General features: G+C 40.9%; 1 protein-coding gene across 4 annotated transcripts in view; it reads left to right on the top strand.

Moving 5' to 3' along the window:
- COP1 (COP1 E3 ubiquitin ligase) overlaps positions 1–12,812 on the top strand; it is a 277,841-nt gene that overhangs the window by 196,851 nt on the left and 68,178 nt on the right. For all 4 annotated transcript variants that reach the window (XM_040360368.1, XM_040360369.1, XM_040360370.1 and 1 more), the window contains one exon: positions 11,052–11,169. In XM_040360368.1, coding sequence (XP_040216302.1) covers positions 11,052–11,169 — 118 coding nt within the window. The remainder of the gene's footprint in view (positions 1–11,051; positions 11,170–12,812) is intronic.

Consider the following 12,812-nt stretch of genomic DNA (forward strand, 5'->3'; position numbering starts at 1 on the left):
CCATATACACAATCCTATACCCACAGTTGATCCAGAGAAAGGTGAAAAACCCCTGCAAAGTATTGTCCAATTTGCTATAGCAGGGAAAAAAAATCCTTCCTGATCCCCCGAGAGGCAATCAAATTTTCTCCGGATCAACTTTACTTATAAGGGTTAGTACCCAGTTATATTGTGTACTTTTAGGAAAGAATTCAGGCCTTTTTTAAAGCAAGCTGATGCTTCCTGTATAGTGCCGACTCCTGTCACAAGCGCAGTGATACCAAATGCACTCTCCCTGGGTCAGCAACAGCTGGCGATAACTGAATGAAAGACTGTTTAAGATGCATTTATTACTAAAATCACAGCATATATCTGGATTTATAGTTCTACTAAATGTTAACCCTAAAAATGAAAAACAAACAGCGCATAAACACATGACCAAATTTCAGAAACAGATACTTAAAGTGGAGTTCTACCCTAAAGTGTAACTTCTGCTCATCTGATTCCACCCCCACAATTTGCACCTTTTTTGAAAGGTATCCTTTCCCACTTCCGGGAGTCGTGGCCGTGACATTACCACTGGGCTTCCTCCTCTAATGGCCGGGCCAATAGGAGATGGGAGCGGGGCTTTGCGGATGCGCAGTAGGGTTCCCGGTGTGAAGCCGAAAGGCTACACTGCCATGTTCCCTTACCCGCAAAGGGCAGCGGCAGCACCTGACAGCTGATGGAAACAGCGGCGGTGCTGACATCGAGGGACTCCAGGACAGGTAAGTGTCCTATTATTAAAAGCCAGCAGCTGCAGTATGTGTAGCTGCTGGGTTTAATTTATCTATTTTGGCCGGAACACTGCTTTAACAACAAAGTGTGAGCATGTGCATAGTACAGAATAATAATACTATATATATAATTTGCTTTATTTGAATTTTGAAATTGATCCCCCTTTTTTTTTTCTTTCAAATTGCTAAAACTATGTATGAGAACATCATTGTCTTCTAAATACCCTCAGCACAGATTACTACTTAGGCTAGCATTAATTCCAATTTCTAAGTGCACACAGCCATGTAATATCACATATTAGCATTGTTCAGCTACAGAATAGGATACTTTTTGCTCTAGATTAAATATCACTTATGGTTTCCAAAGTGCTTAATAGGAGCCTTTTGTATCAAGACATTTGGCTACTTGTTAATGTGGTAAGATTAGAAGTACTAGAATGGTTGTATTTTCTAGCAGCACTGCAGATCTGCTGCTCTTTCTTAGTAATGTGTATACTCTAACCTATTTTTTTTTTTGGTATTCTATGTAGTGTACCTCCTTGATATTTGCTTTAATACTGGGATATATCTACTGTATATACAGCATTATATTCTAAATTGTTAGGTTATGGGCATAGAGTAATGGAGGTCAGTACAATTCTACAGTTTGTACTGCAAACAAAATACCTAATCTAGTTTTTTTCCGCAAAGAACAGGCACTTCCTTATGCCTTCATGTCAGTTCCACGTTCAGTTATAGCAACATGGGTGACTGTAATGCCAGTGTGCTGTGATATGGAGACACTTCGTGGGACAGATGAGTCAAACATCTGTCCTCATCCCAAGGCTGGGTACACACGGGCTGAATGAGAGACGGTATATACAGCTGTCTCTTTATTCGACCCCAGATCTCTCCTTTACCCTCCAAAGCAATCTTATCAAACCAAGATCAGTTTGATTAGATGGTTTACAAGCTGGTAATGGCTTGTATACAAACAAACCGGATGTTCCTTTTACTCTGTGTACTCTGTCTTAGGCATCGGATCCAACCGGTCGCATCGCGACCGGCTCCCCGATGTTATGGGAGAGCTCAGAAAAGGCAGTGGCATGGGGAGCACCTTCCACCACCTGTAAAAGTGTATAGTGTGTATTCACAGCACTAAAAAATGTTATGTAGATCATCGCTGCAACTGTCCGAGGATTATATATATATATATATATATATATATATATATATATATATATATATATATATATATTCTCTATATTTTCTCTATTATATAAAAATAATACACGTATGGCAGATGGGAAGCAGTTGGTAAGAATGTGAAATTTAATTGACAAAGGTAAATTAGTAGTCAACTTTTATCTGTAAGAAACAAATAGTAGTTACCCAACGGGAAGTGTTTTACAAATGATATCCATTTTCAGATCAAAGTTTGTTTAGTGAACAGCAGAAAGTAACGGGGAAGAAGCAGCCTGTACTTTAGCTTATCTTGGGGCGTTGGACTCTGAATGAAATGTAACCGATATGTCAAGTGTGTTTACTGTGCCTCCAAGCAAGTTAGGCTTTCTATAGCTGTTGTCCATTCAGTTTTGTTGAGTATTAGGCTTTCAGCTTCGTTTGTTTACAGTGCCTTGGGGAATGTCTGACTCCATGGAGCTTGTCTCATATCATGATGGGCATGCCTTTTATTTGGGGAAGGCTGGGGTTTCCACTGAGCTTCTCCAATGTGCCTGGAAGCACACACAACTGAAGCACAGCAGGAAGCTTAAGTTTCAGTTGTGTGTGAGCTTTGTGGAGTATATTGTGCTTTGTATTCATACCAGACACAGTCAGTCTTGTTGGTAGCTAATTTAGTGCAACCTCTCCAGATAAAAAACTAAAACCTGCAGTCATTGGTTCTCCATCACTTCTAGTTCCACACAGCTACATACTTGGGTTAAGACACATCACCAGGCTTGAGCATTCATTTCTCATTGTCTGTTATTGTTGGCACTATGAGCCTGTAGAATCATTCTCAAATTATGGTCAGCTCTCGTGGTGAAATATCAGCTTCTTAGATTATTTCCTATTAAACCATATACTTTCTAATATTTAGGAGTTCGTTGGTACATTTGGAGTTAATGGGTGATTATGGGCTTGTAGTTTTTGATGCCCTTTTATTTATTTGTTAATTATATAGCACCCCCATGCACGCAGCACTTTACCTATATATTGTATATTTACGTCAGCCTCTGCCCTCAAGGAGCTTACAATCTAAGGTCCCTAGTTCACATTCATACATGTGCATACTGGGGCCCATTTAGACAGGGGCCAAATAACGTACCAGAATGTCATTGGAGTGTGGGAGAAAGCCAGAGTACCCTGAGGAAACCCACACAGGGATGACCTGAAAACTCCTTGCATGTAGATATTTAACATCTAAATAAGTAAATGTGTGCACTGCTTATACTTGATCTAAAAGTAACTTGGGGTTTTGGTAACCCTATGAGGTTTACATATGCCTTTACCTAAGAGAGGCTTTATGAAACCTGAATAAAACCTTGTTATTTGGGTTGTTCATGCGTCCACGCCTGCCTCAATCATATGAGCTACACATAGGTATGATCAACAAGTCTTCAGTAGATCAGTATCAAAGAGAAGAAAGTGCACCATTTACCAACCAAGTGCATTAGTATGTAGATGAATGTGGCCTCAGCTAGCGTCGCTCCAGCCACCTCCACCTGACATGTTTTGTCCCGCCCACCGGGGCTGTGACCAATCCCCCAGTCTTGGTCACAGACCCAGGGCTAAGAGATAATACTCTTAAACCTCTGAATGGTAAGCTCCCTTCACTGCAAATGGCAAGGAGATCTCTGAGCTTAGAACAGCACTGCAAGTTTCATTCAGTAGATCAGTGTGTCTCTTTTGTCCTAATCCTGCCGTTGAGAAACACTAAATGCAGAATGACACCCACAAAAGCTCCTTGGTGTAAACCTTTCCCAAACAAGTGCCATTGTAATTTAGGTGGAGATTAACCACCTCCTGTCCACCGAATAGTAAAATGATGGCGAGCGGGATCCCCTCTCGTTCTGGAACGACGTCGCCCCAGTCTCACCACTCTCGCACACCCACGGCAATCATTGGCGCATCGTGTCCCAGGGACACGCGACCCCTATCTTGTTAAAGAGCCAGTGATGCAGCTCTCTACCCAAGTGATCGACTGTGTCCATTCACAGCTGATCACTTGTAAACACACAAACAGAGTGTGAGGAGAGCCGATCAGTGGCATCTCCTCGCAAGGGGATATCTATATAGGTAATCAGGACACTGATCATCGGTGCAGTGATGCCAGTCAGTGCTGCTTTTCAGTGTAGCTTATTAGTGCTGAATCATCGATGCCCATCAGTACATCCTATCAGTGAAGAAGAAAAATTGCTAATTTAAAATATATATATATATATATATATATATATATATATATATATATATATATATATATATATATATATCTCTCAGAGAGAAACTAAGCAGGGATTAAATACCACCAAAAGAAATGTCCTTGTTTGACCACTTTCTGTTATAGTCCTCCCATATTGGTAAAATGAACAAAGAGGGACTAATGGGGACTAGGGAAAATTGGGACTTTATATGAAACAAAACATTAAGGGCAGAACGAATCAGTGGGTAAATAAAATAGGCTGTTTATTAGTAGCACATTTGGATACGTTGCATTGTAGATACATAGTAATAAATAATATGTTAAAATTCATAGTAGGAACATGATCGATCAGTCATAAACATTCCAATAATATCATGATACCCAAAGTAACACGTGATAAACGATGTAACCAGCATGTATGCATGGTAATTATACATGGTAGATCAACAAGTATGTTAAAATGCATGATGGAGAAATGACTGATTGACCACGGTGAGTTCCAATATAGACATAGTAAACAATGTAACACATGGTATAGACTGTGATCAACAGCAATCAGTGGTAGTTGTTAACAGTAAAATAAAAAATAAAAAAATAAAAGCATGATCTGTCAATCATGACAGGTAATATTTGTAACAATGTAGCAAATGATAACCAATATAGCCAGCAATGTTGCATGGTGGGTATGCATGGTAATTCAATATTTACATAGAGTATATAATAGTAGCATGACTAGACGATCATGGAAAGTTGCAAAGATGACATGGTAAACCATGTAACACATGGTAAGTACTGTGATCAGCAGTGTATCCAAATTGATGTAGATTCATAAAAAATATATAATATAGGGTACATGATTCGAACGTTCAAATGCCCATGGTGGTATCCATGATTGGAGTGACATATCATCTATAGGGTAAGCTCGACGCGTTTCGTGGATAATTTCCACTCATCAGGAGCAAGTAGAGGCTATGGATACCTATAGTAAAAGATACATGGTAGTAAAAAAAAAATATATATACTAGTTAGGGGTAAGTAACTAGAGAGGGAAGAAGGGGAGCACGACTAGGTGGTCCAAACATTCTTACCTAGGGTAATTGGTAGAACAAGATAGGAGGTAAAATTGTTGATCAGAGGCGTCAAGCAAAGGGGGGTAGGTAATTGGTAACCTCGCCCAGTGGAGAATACAAGCAGCCATAATGACGCTCATATGTCACCATCAGAAAAGCTGCAATGAGAAATGCCATGCAGCTGTCATTGGAGTACATGCAAGTAGACAGAGAAGATCTGCAGCACTGAGATGCAATAAAATTTAAAAAAAAAAATGAACATATTTGAGGGAATTCAGTAAAGCACCACTGACGCTTTTCTGGTGCTATGGACCTTTTAAAATGACCTTTGCCAGTTTAAAAAAAAATCCTACTGCCTGTTTTTGTAAGTGTACAGACAAGTGTGTCAGAGTCAGGTAGTTTTTAGTAGTGCCAATTTTACAAAGTGGTGTTATTAATACATGAGACTGAAAAAATACCTTCAGTTTGTAGATAATGAAACTGGAGATAATGAAGACCTACTCTTTAAGTTATTGTACAGAGACACACAGAGGACCCAACCCTTTGTAGCAGAGCTGCCTATTTGCTGCCGTTACACCTTCCCTGTCTCTCTGGTTGTTAAGGACGCTGGGCTCAATTCACTAAAGCATATCGCATGTGGTATTTGGGTCACATGACACATTTTTCCCAAATATCGCATGCGATACTGATTCACTATCCCTTTATGTAATCTTTACCTCAAAAAGCAAAACCACTTGGTAAATAATAAAACCGCATTGGTCAATTCACTAAAAAATAAATGAATGCATGCGTTTAAGTAGTGGTCCAAGCATCCAAAATGTAAGGAATGTATTAACTTTCAGCTGGTTGTTAAAGAGCCGTCACCCAATGACATCTTTAACAGCCAATAAAGAGCCGATTGTTAAGCAGATGGCATCTGCTGCATCCTTAACCAAGACCCTTTGGTAGAGATTTACTAAAATTGGTGCACACGGAATCTGGTGCAGCTGTGCATGGTAGCCAATCAGCTTCTAAGGTCAGCTCGTTCAAATAAAGGTTTGACAATAAAACTTGGAAGCTGATTGCACCAGATTTTGCACTCCATCGTTGGTAAATCTCCTCCTTTGGGTCTTGTATGGATTTTGAGGGAAACCTCATTGCAAAAAAATAAAAAATTGTGTGCTCCCCTCCAAAATACATACTAGATCCTTATCCGAGCAAGCAGGCCAGGAAAGCGGGATAATCGGTGAGCAAGTCTTGTCATTAACTGGCTTTGGGCTTTTATTTTTTTGGTGACTGATAGGGGTAATGCAATATGTACCCCATAGTAATGTTTTTTATTTTTATTTCTCTTTTTACAGCCCAGATGGCATTTTCTTTCTTTTTCTTTTAGTCTTCATAAGTGACATATGGCAAAGGGGCAGCAATAAGTTGTTAATGTATCCCAGCTTTTACCTGGCATTCCCTATCAAGGCTTATAGATGTCATTGATCTTATTCATTGGTTGTTGAGGAGTGTAGGATGAATGTGAAATAAAGATTTCCTGAATGGATGTGTGTGGGGAGATGCGGCTGTACACTGCATGTTTTAACAATCAATTAATAATTAAGCACCTAATTTTAGCTAGATAAGAAACTATGCCTAAAGCAATAGCAAACGATCGAGTGCCTGGCCTATCCATGTATGAAGAACCATGGCCAGGAGGCTTCATTTTGCTGCACGTATCCATAGGAGGCATTAAGGTCACAAGGAGATTGGGTCATCTGAAGCTATTTGCAGAATATGTACCTATGCAGGCAATTTCTGAAGGTCTGAGTTCAAGCTATGTTCCTGAAGTGCTTTTCAAGTGTTCAGTTGATTTCTGTTTGTGATCCCTTTAGTTTGGCTGATCTTGTGGCTTTATAGAACGCATGCATATGATATAGGTTCATCTTGCGCTTTCTCACATTCTTCTGTTCCCTAGATTTAATGGCTTAGTCAGTGCAAGAGGTTGGACATTCTCCGCTGAAAGGCTCAGCTTGTCTGCTTTAATCTTTCCATTTTATTACTGCTTTCCAGCTCTGCGATGGGATGAATCAATATGTATCTGGATTGTTGAGTAGCGATTGTTCATGTATGCACTCAACATTGACGACATTTTAACCATTTTGGCTTGTTCTGTGTACTGGTTTTAAAGTGTTATATCATCAAGGATTGTCTGTAGCTGTCAAATGACTAAATGGAGTCTGTGTCAACACTTGAATAAAGCTTTGTCGGTTTTTGAAAATTACAGGCAAGCATCAGCAGCAGACTAAAATCTAAAATGAAGCTAGCTTTCAGATCAAGCATGTCTGTTTCCTATTCCAAATACTGCTAAAGTAAATAATGAAGAGTATTCTACAGTGTAGCCAGTAACAGTACAGGGAACTATTCTTATTTTTTTTTTTTTATGGTCTAAGTGGTATCTCCTAAATTGGATTGTAATTTTACATTCTAATTCTGAATTAAAGGATAAGTTCACTTAAAGTGGAGGTCCACACAAAAAGTTAACCTCCGCTTTTCGGAGCCCTTCCCCGTCCCCCCCCGGTGTTGCATTTGGTACCTTTCAGGGGAGAGGGGGTTCCAGATATCTGTAAAATAGTCTATTCCACTTCCAGGTATAGACTCCCGCGGGATTCACGGCCCTTCGTGTCACCCCCCGTTGTCTTCTGAGAAACACACTGGTCCCTGGAGACAGCGGGGACCAGTTAAGGCGCGCGGCTCGCGCATGCGCAGTAGGGAACCAGGTAGTGAAGCCGTAACGCTTCACTTTCTGATTCCCTCACCGAGGATTATGGCGGGGGCAGCCGGGATGAGCGCTTGCTCGGCCTCGGCTGCCGACATTGCGGGCGCGCTGGACAGGTAAGTGTCCATTTATTAAAAGTCAGCAGTATTGTCCGTGATGCATGCTAGTACATTATACTATTATTTTGCAGGAGACTTTTTTTGCTGGTTAACTACGGCTTTAAGGTGAGATTTCATCCAGAAGGGGATTTTCCACTTGTTTCCCTCCTCCCCCCTCTCCTTTTTAACCACTTAAGGACCCCCCACTGTATATGTACGTCCTCTTTTTAAACATGGATATCTCAGTAACGGCAGCAGCTGCTGCCACAACTGAGATATCCATGTTTTCAGCTGGCGGCCGTGTAAACGATAACGGCGGTCTCCGCGGCGGATTCGCCGCGAGATCGCCGTTATCGGTGGCGGGAGAGGGGCCCCCCCCCCCTCCCGCCGCTTTTCCGCGCCCTCCGCCGCTTACCGGAGCCGTCGGTAGCAGCGGAGGAGATCCGATGCTGCCGCCAGGAGAGTGAGGACTTGAGTGAGGGCAAGATGGCCCCCACCCGTCCTCATAGCTCTGCTGGGCGGAAGTGACGTCAAAACGTCAGTCCCGCCCAGCCTCTTAAAGAGACAATTTTTTTTCTGTTATTTTTTTTAAATGACAAATTTTCCTTTTTTTTTTTTTTTTTTGCATTTAAGCCTAAATATGAGATCTGAGGTCTTTTTGACCCCAGATCTCATATTTAAGAGGACCTGTCATGCTTTTTTCTATTACAAGGGATGTTTACATTCCTTGTAATAGGAATAAAAGTGATCATTTTTTTTTTTTTTTATATTTTAGTGTAAAAAATAATAAAATCAATAAAATTAAATAAGAAAACAAAAAAAAAATTTTTTTAAAGCGCCCCGTCCTGACGAGCTCGCGCGCAGAAGCGAACGCATACGTGAGTAGCGCCCGCATATGAAAACGGTGTTCAAATCACACAAGTGAGGTATCGCCGCGATCGTTAGAGCGAGAGCAATAATTATAGCCCTAGAGCTACTCTGTAGCTCAAAAAATGCAACTTATAGAATTTTTTAAACGTCGCCTATCTAGATTTTTAAGGGTAAAAGTTTGACGCCATGCCACGAGCGGGCGCAATTTTAAAGCGTGACATGTTGGGTATCATTTTACTCGGCGTAACATTATCTTTCACAATATATAAAAAAATTGGGCCAAATTTATTGTTGTCTTATTTTTTAATTCAAAAAAGTGAATTTTTTCCAAAAAAAGTGCGCTTGTAAGACTGCTGCGCAAATACGGTGTGACAAAAAGTATTGCAATGACCGCCATTTTATTCTCTAGGGTGTTAGAAAAAAATATATATATAATGTTTGGGGGTTTTAAGTAATTTTCTAGCAGAAAAAAATGTTTTAGTCTTGCAAACACCAAATCTGAAAAACACCTGAGGTCTTTAAGTGGTTAAAATTTGACAATTTATTTTGGGAGCGTGTTAAAGCAGCTGTTAAAAACTGGCACCCGCTCCCAAAATAAAGTGTCAAATGTTAAAGCGTAGAGGGGGAGAAGGGAAACAAGTGGAAAATCCCCTTCTGGATGAAGTCTCACTTTAAAGCAGTAGTAAACCAGCAACATTTTTTTCGCCTGGATAACTTGGGCAATCTAAGGGGAAGTTCGCTACCGCCCCATAACATGGCCCAGAAGACTGCGGGATCATTCACGCAGTGCAGCATGGCTCGTACATGCCCAGGGGAAGCCTTGCAGCTTCACACCCAGGTTCCTTTTAGTTAAGATGCAGGTGCCTGGACCCGAAGCCCATTGAACAATCGTACAAGTGAGTACAGAGCTGGATCCCTGGGACAGGTAAGTGTCCTTTTATTAGAAGTCGGCAACTACAGTATTTGTAGCTGATAACTACATTTTTTCAGAGGCGACTGAAGCTCCTCTTTAAACGTTCCTGAGGAGATATGATTAATGTATACCATGAAGTTCTGAACAGTTAAATTGTGTCAGAAATGACGTTTTTCTATAAAGCTGAACTCTGAGCACAGAAACGATCATTTCAGTATATTCCTCAATGCTCTTAAACAATATAAATCCACTTTGGGTGCACCAAATGTCTTTCCACACCAAGTTCTTTTCTTGTAAAATTAGTAATGACATTGATGTGCTGCAGATTATCTGTGCAGATAGCACAGTGATTGGAGAGTGATGAGAAGGTCCCAATAGGCCCGCCCACTACAGACTGCCTGCAGAAAACTAGAGGAGGGGGCGGAGACCAGACCTGTCGCCCTGCACAAGGATAGAGAACCGCCGTATCTGATCTTTATTCCTGCACAGAGACAAACTTTCACATTGGATCACTACACAAATCTAAACAAATACACAAAGGACACCAAGATCCATGTAAGAATACGCATGCCTCTTATTTAGACAATATTTCATTATCTTGGCGTTTTAACAGAACTATTTTCTAGCTGAGCTTTAAATGTAGAGAAAAAAAACAAAATCGCCTTACCGGTTATTTCCTCCACACTGAAGCTGTCAAAACTTTCTTATTGTCAGAAAATGACAGACAGTAATAGGCTACATAAAGACGCGGCTATTCCGGAGCAGCTCATCAGACATAGGTCACTTTACTGCTTGCTGGGGATGGGGGAAGATTAGTGCTCCCTGTACTGCAAAGAGATTTGGTCCATGATCCCAATCATTGCAGTGCGCAGGACAGCGTCCAAGAAACCGCTCTCTGCGTAATACGACCCCGTTTTCTCATTCCTACAATCAATCTCTGCTAAATAGCCTATGTGGCCTGTGTCTTTGTAACAAATTATCCAATAACGCGTATTGCCAACGTGTGCTAATTTTGATTTGTTGTTTTACGGATTCTACATAAAAAATAAATGCACACCTACAAAAATCAATGTCTTCGCAACATTTTTAATACATTACAGCAAGAATGTGGCTTGTATCTTGTTGGTGCTTCATATTTCCACACAGAACTGTAATCTTTCATCTACATTATTTTTAACCCATACTTGTTTTATCCCTAGATCACTGTGTACATTACTACGACCTCCGCAACACTAAGCAGCCGATCATGGTGTTCAAAGGGCATCGCAAAGCTGTCTCCTACGCCAAATTTGTAAATGGAGAGGAAATAGTTTCTGCGTAAGTAGTTTAGGGTTAACATTGAGCTTTAATGCGGTATTAAACCCTAAACCAAAAATGTAATATATTGCAGCTTACCAGTCATTGGATGTGGTGGCTGCATTTGTTTGCTTTAATTCTGCTTTTTTTTCCCTCTGTTATTACCTGGTTATCTGGCAAGTAACACACCTTCTGTATTAGTGGGAGACAACTCTGGAGGAATTGGAACAGGATGCACAGCAGACCGCACCATTGTCAGTATGAGGGGGATAGGGATAGCATTAGTGGGATAGAGGTGGAGGAAATTTTGGGTGGAGAGCTGCTGTTTTGAAGCAGAAGACATGCGACAAAACGCTTATAAAAGGCTAATGTGTTTGAGTTGAAGTCTTATGTACTTTTTTTAAATGACAGGCGTTTTTCTTCACGCGGCAGAATGCTCAGGTGTGAACAGGGGCCATTGAAATGAATGTTGTGTTGTTTTGTAGAGCGTTTTAGGCTACATTCACACCTGAGCATTTCAAAGTAGCGCGTTTTTACCACAAATTTGTACAGGTCACCAATGTAAAAAGCAGACAACGCCTGTAATTTGCCCCAAAGAAGATGGTGCTCTTTTTTTGAGCTCAATTCATTTTTCAGACATTTTGCTTCAGGTGACACAACGCTGAGATGTTAACAGGTGTCATTGAAATGAATGGGATTTTTATTTTTGGCCGTTTTTCGGGCGTTTTATGAGCTGTGAGGTGTGAATGCAGCCTTAGAGCTTCAAGCGAAAAATCGATTGGTTGTGAAAGGGCCCTAATACCACCATCACATATAAGAAAAGCTGAAATATAATGTTTGGGTGTATTACTGCTTTGAGGGTTGTTCCTAAAGTGGATTTCTATGGCAAAAGGTTTGTTTTGAATATAATGATTAGCACATGTCAGACATTTATTCCAGTTATGTCCCGATTCTGTATATTTTACCTAATTTCTTGTATGTTCACCAAGCCACACAATGAGCATAGACCCACTGAGAGACGTGGGTGCTGCAGAATAATTGGGAACTAATCATTTTAGAAACTGTTTATTGAACTTGTACAGTAGTGTTTGTAGTGTCTTTTTTGTATGGTCTTTTGTTTAAGAGAAGTATGAGATTTTTTATTACATTTTTTTTAAATCATACTTAGCTGAATGCAGCATCGGTACCCGGCCAGCTCTAACACTGAGAACCCAGCGATTAAACACTGCCAATCACTTGGTTCTCACTGCTCCATGAGTAGTGAGAGAGCTGGTGACTGTCAGTCACTGTCGCTCTGCCGCCCACCCCCACACTCACTGGCGCGTAGTGCTGTGGAGGGAGCGGCTTGCTCAGGCTTTTAGAGGTTAGATGAGAGGCTGAGCCAGGTGTCGGTCCAGGCATGTGGGCGGATCCCCATTATATGGTTATAAACCTTCCTCAGCCTGGACGGCTCAGTCACATCAGCCGACAGCGGGCTTCAGCCCACTGTCTGCTGAAATGGGGTCACAGGAGTGCAAAACGAACTGCACTCTTGTGATTCACAGGAGAAGTACAGCCAAGCAAGCTTTGGTTGTACTTCTCCTTCAGAGCTGAACTCTAGCCACAAAAAATTATTCAGATATGTTCAGCAATATCCAAAAATAAACACCAAATCTCTTTGCGAC

Source organism: Rana temporaria, chromosome 7 (genome assembly GCF_905171775.1).
Source record: "Rana temporaria chromosome 7, aRanTem1.1, whole genome shotgun sequence".
NCBI lineage: Eukaryota > Metazoa > Chordata > Amphibia > Anura > Ranidae > Rana > Rana temporaria.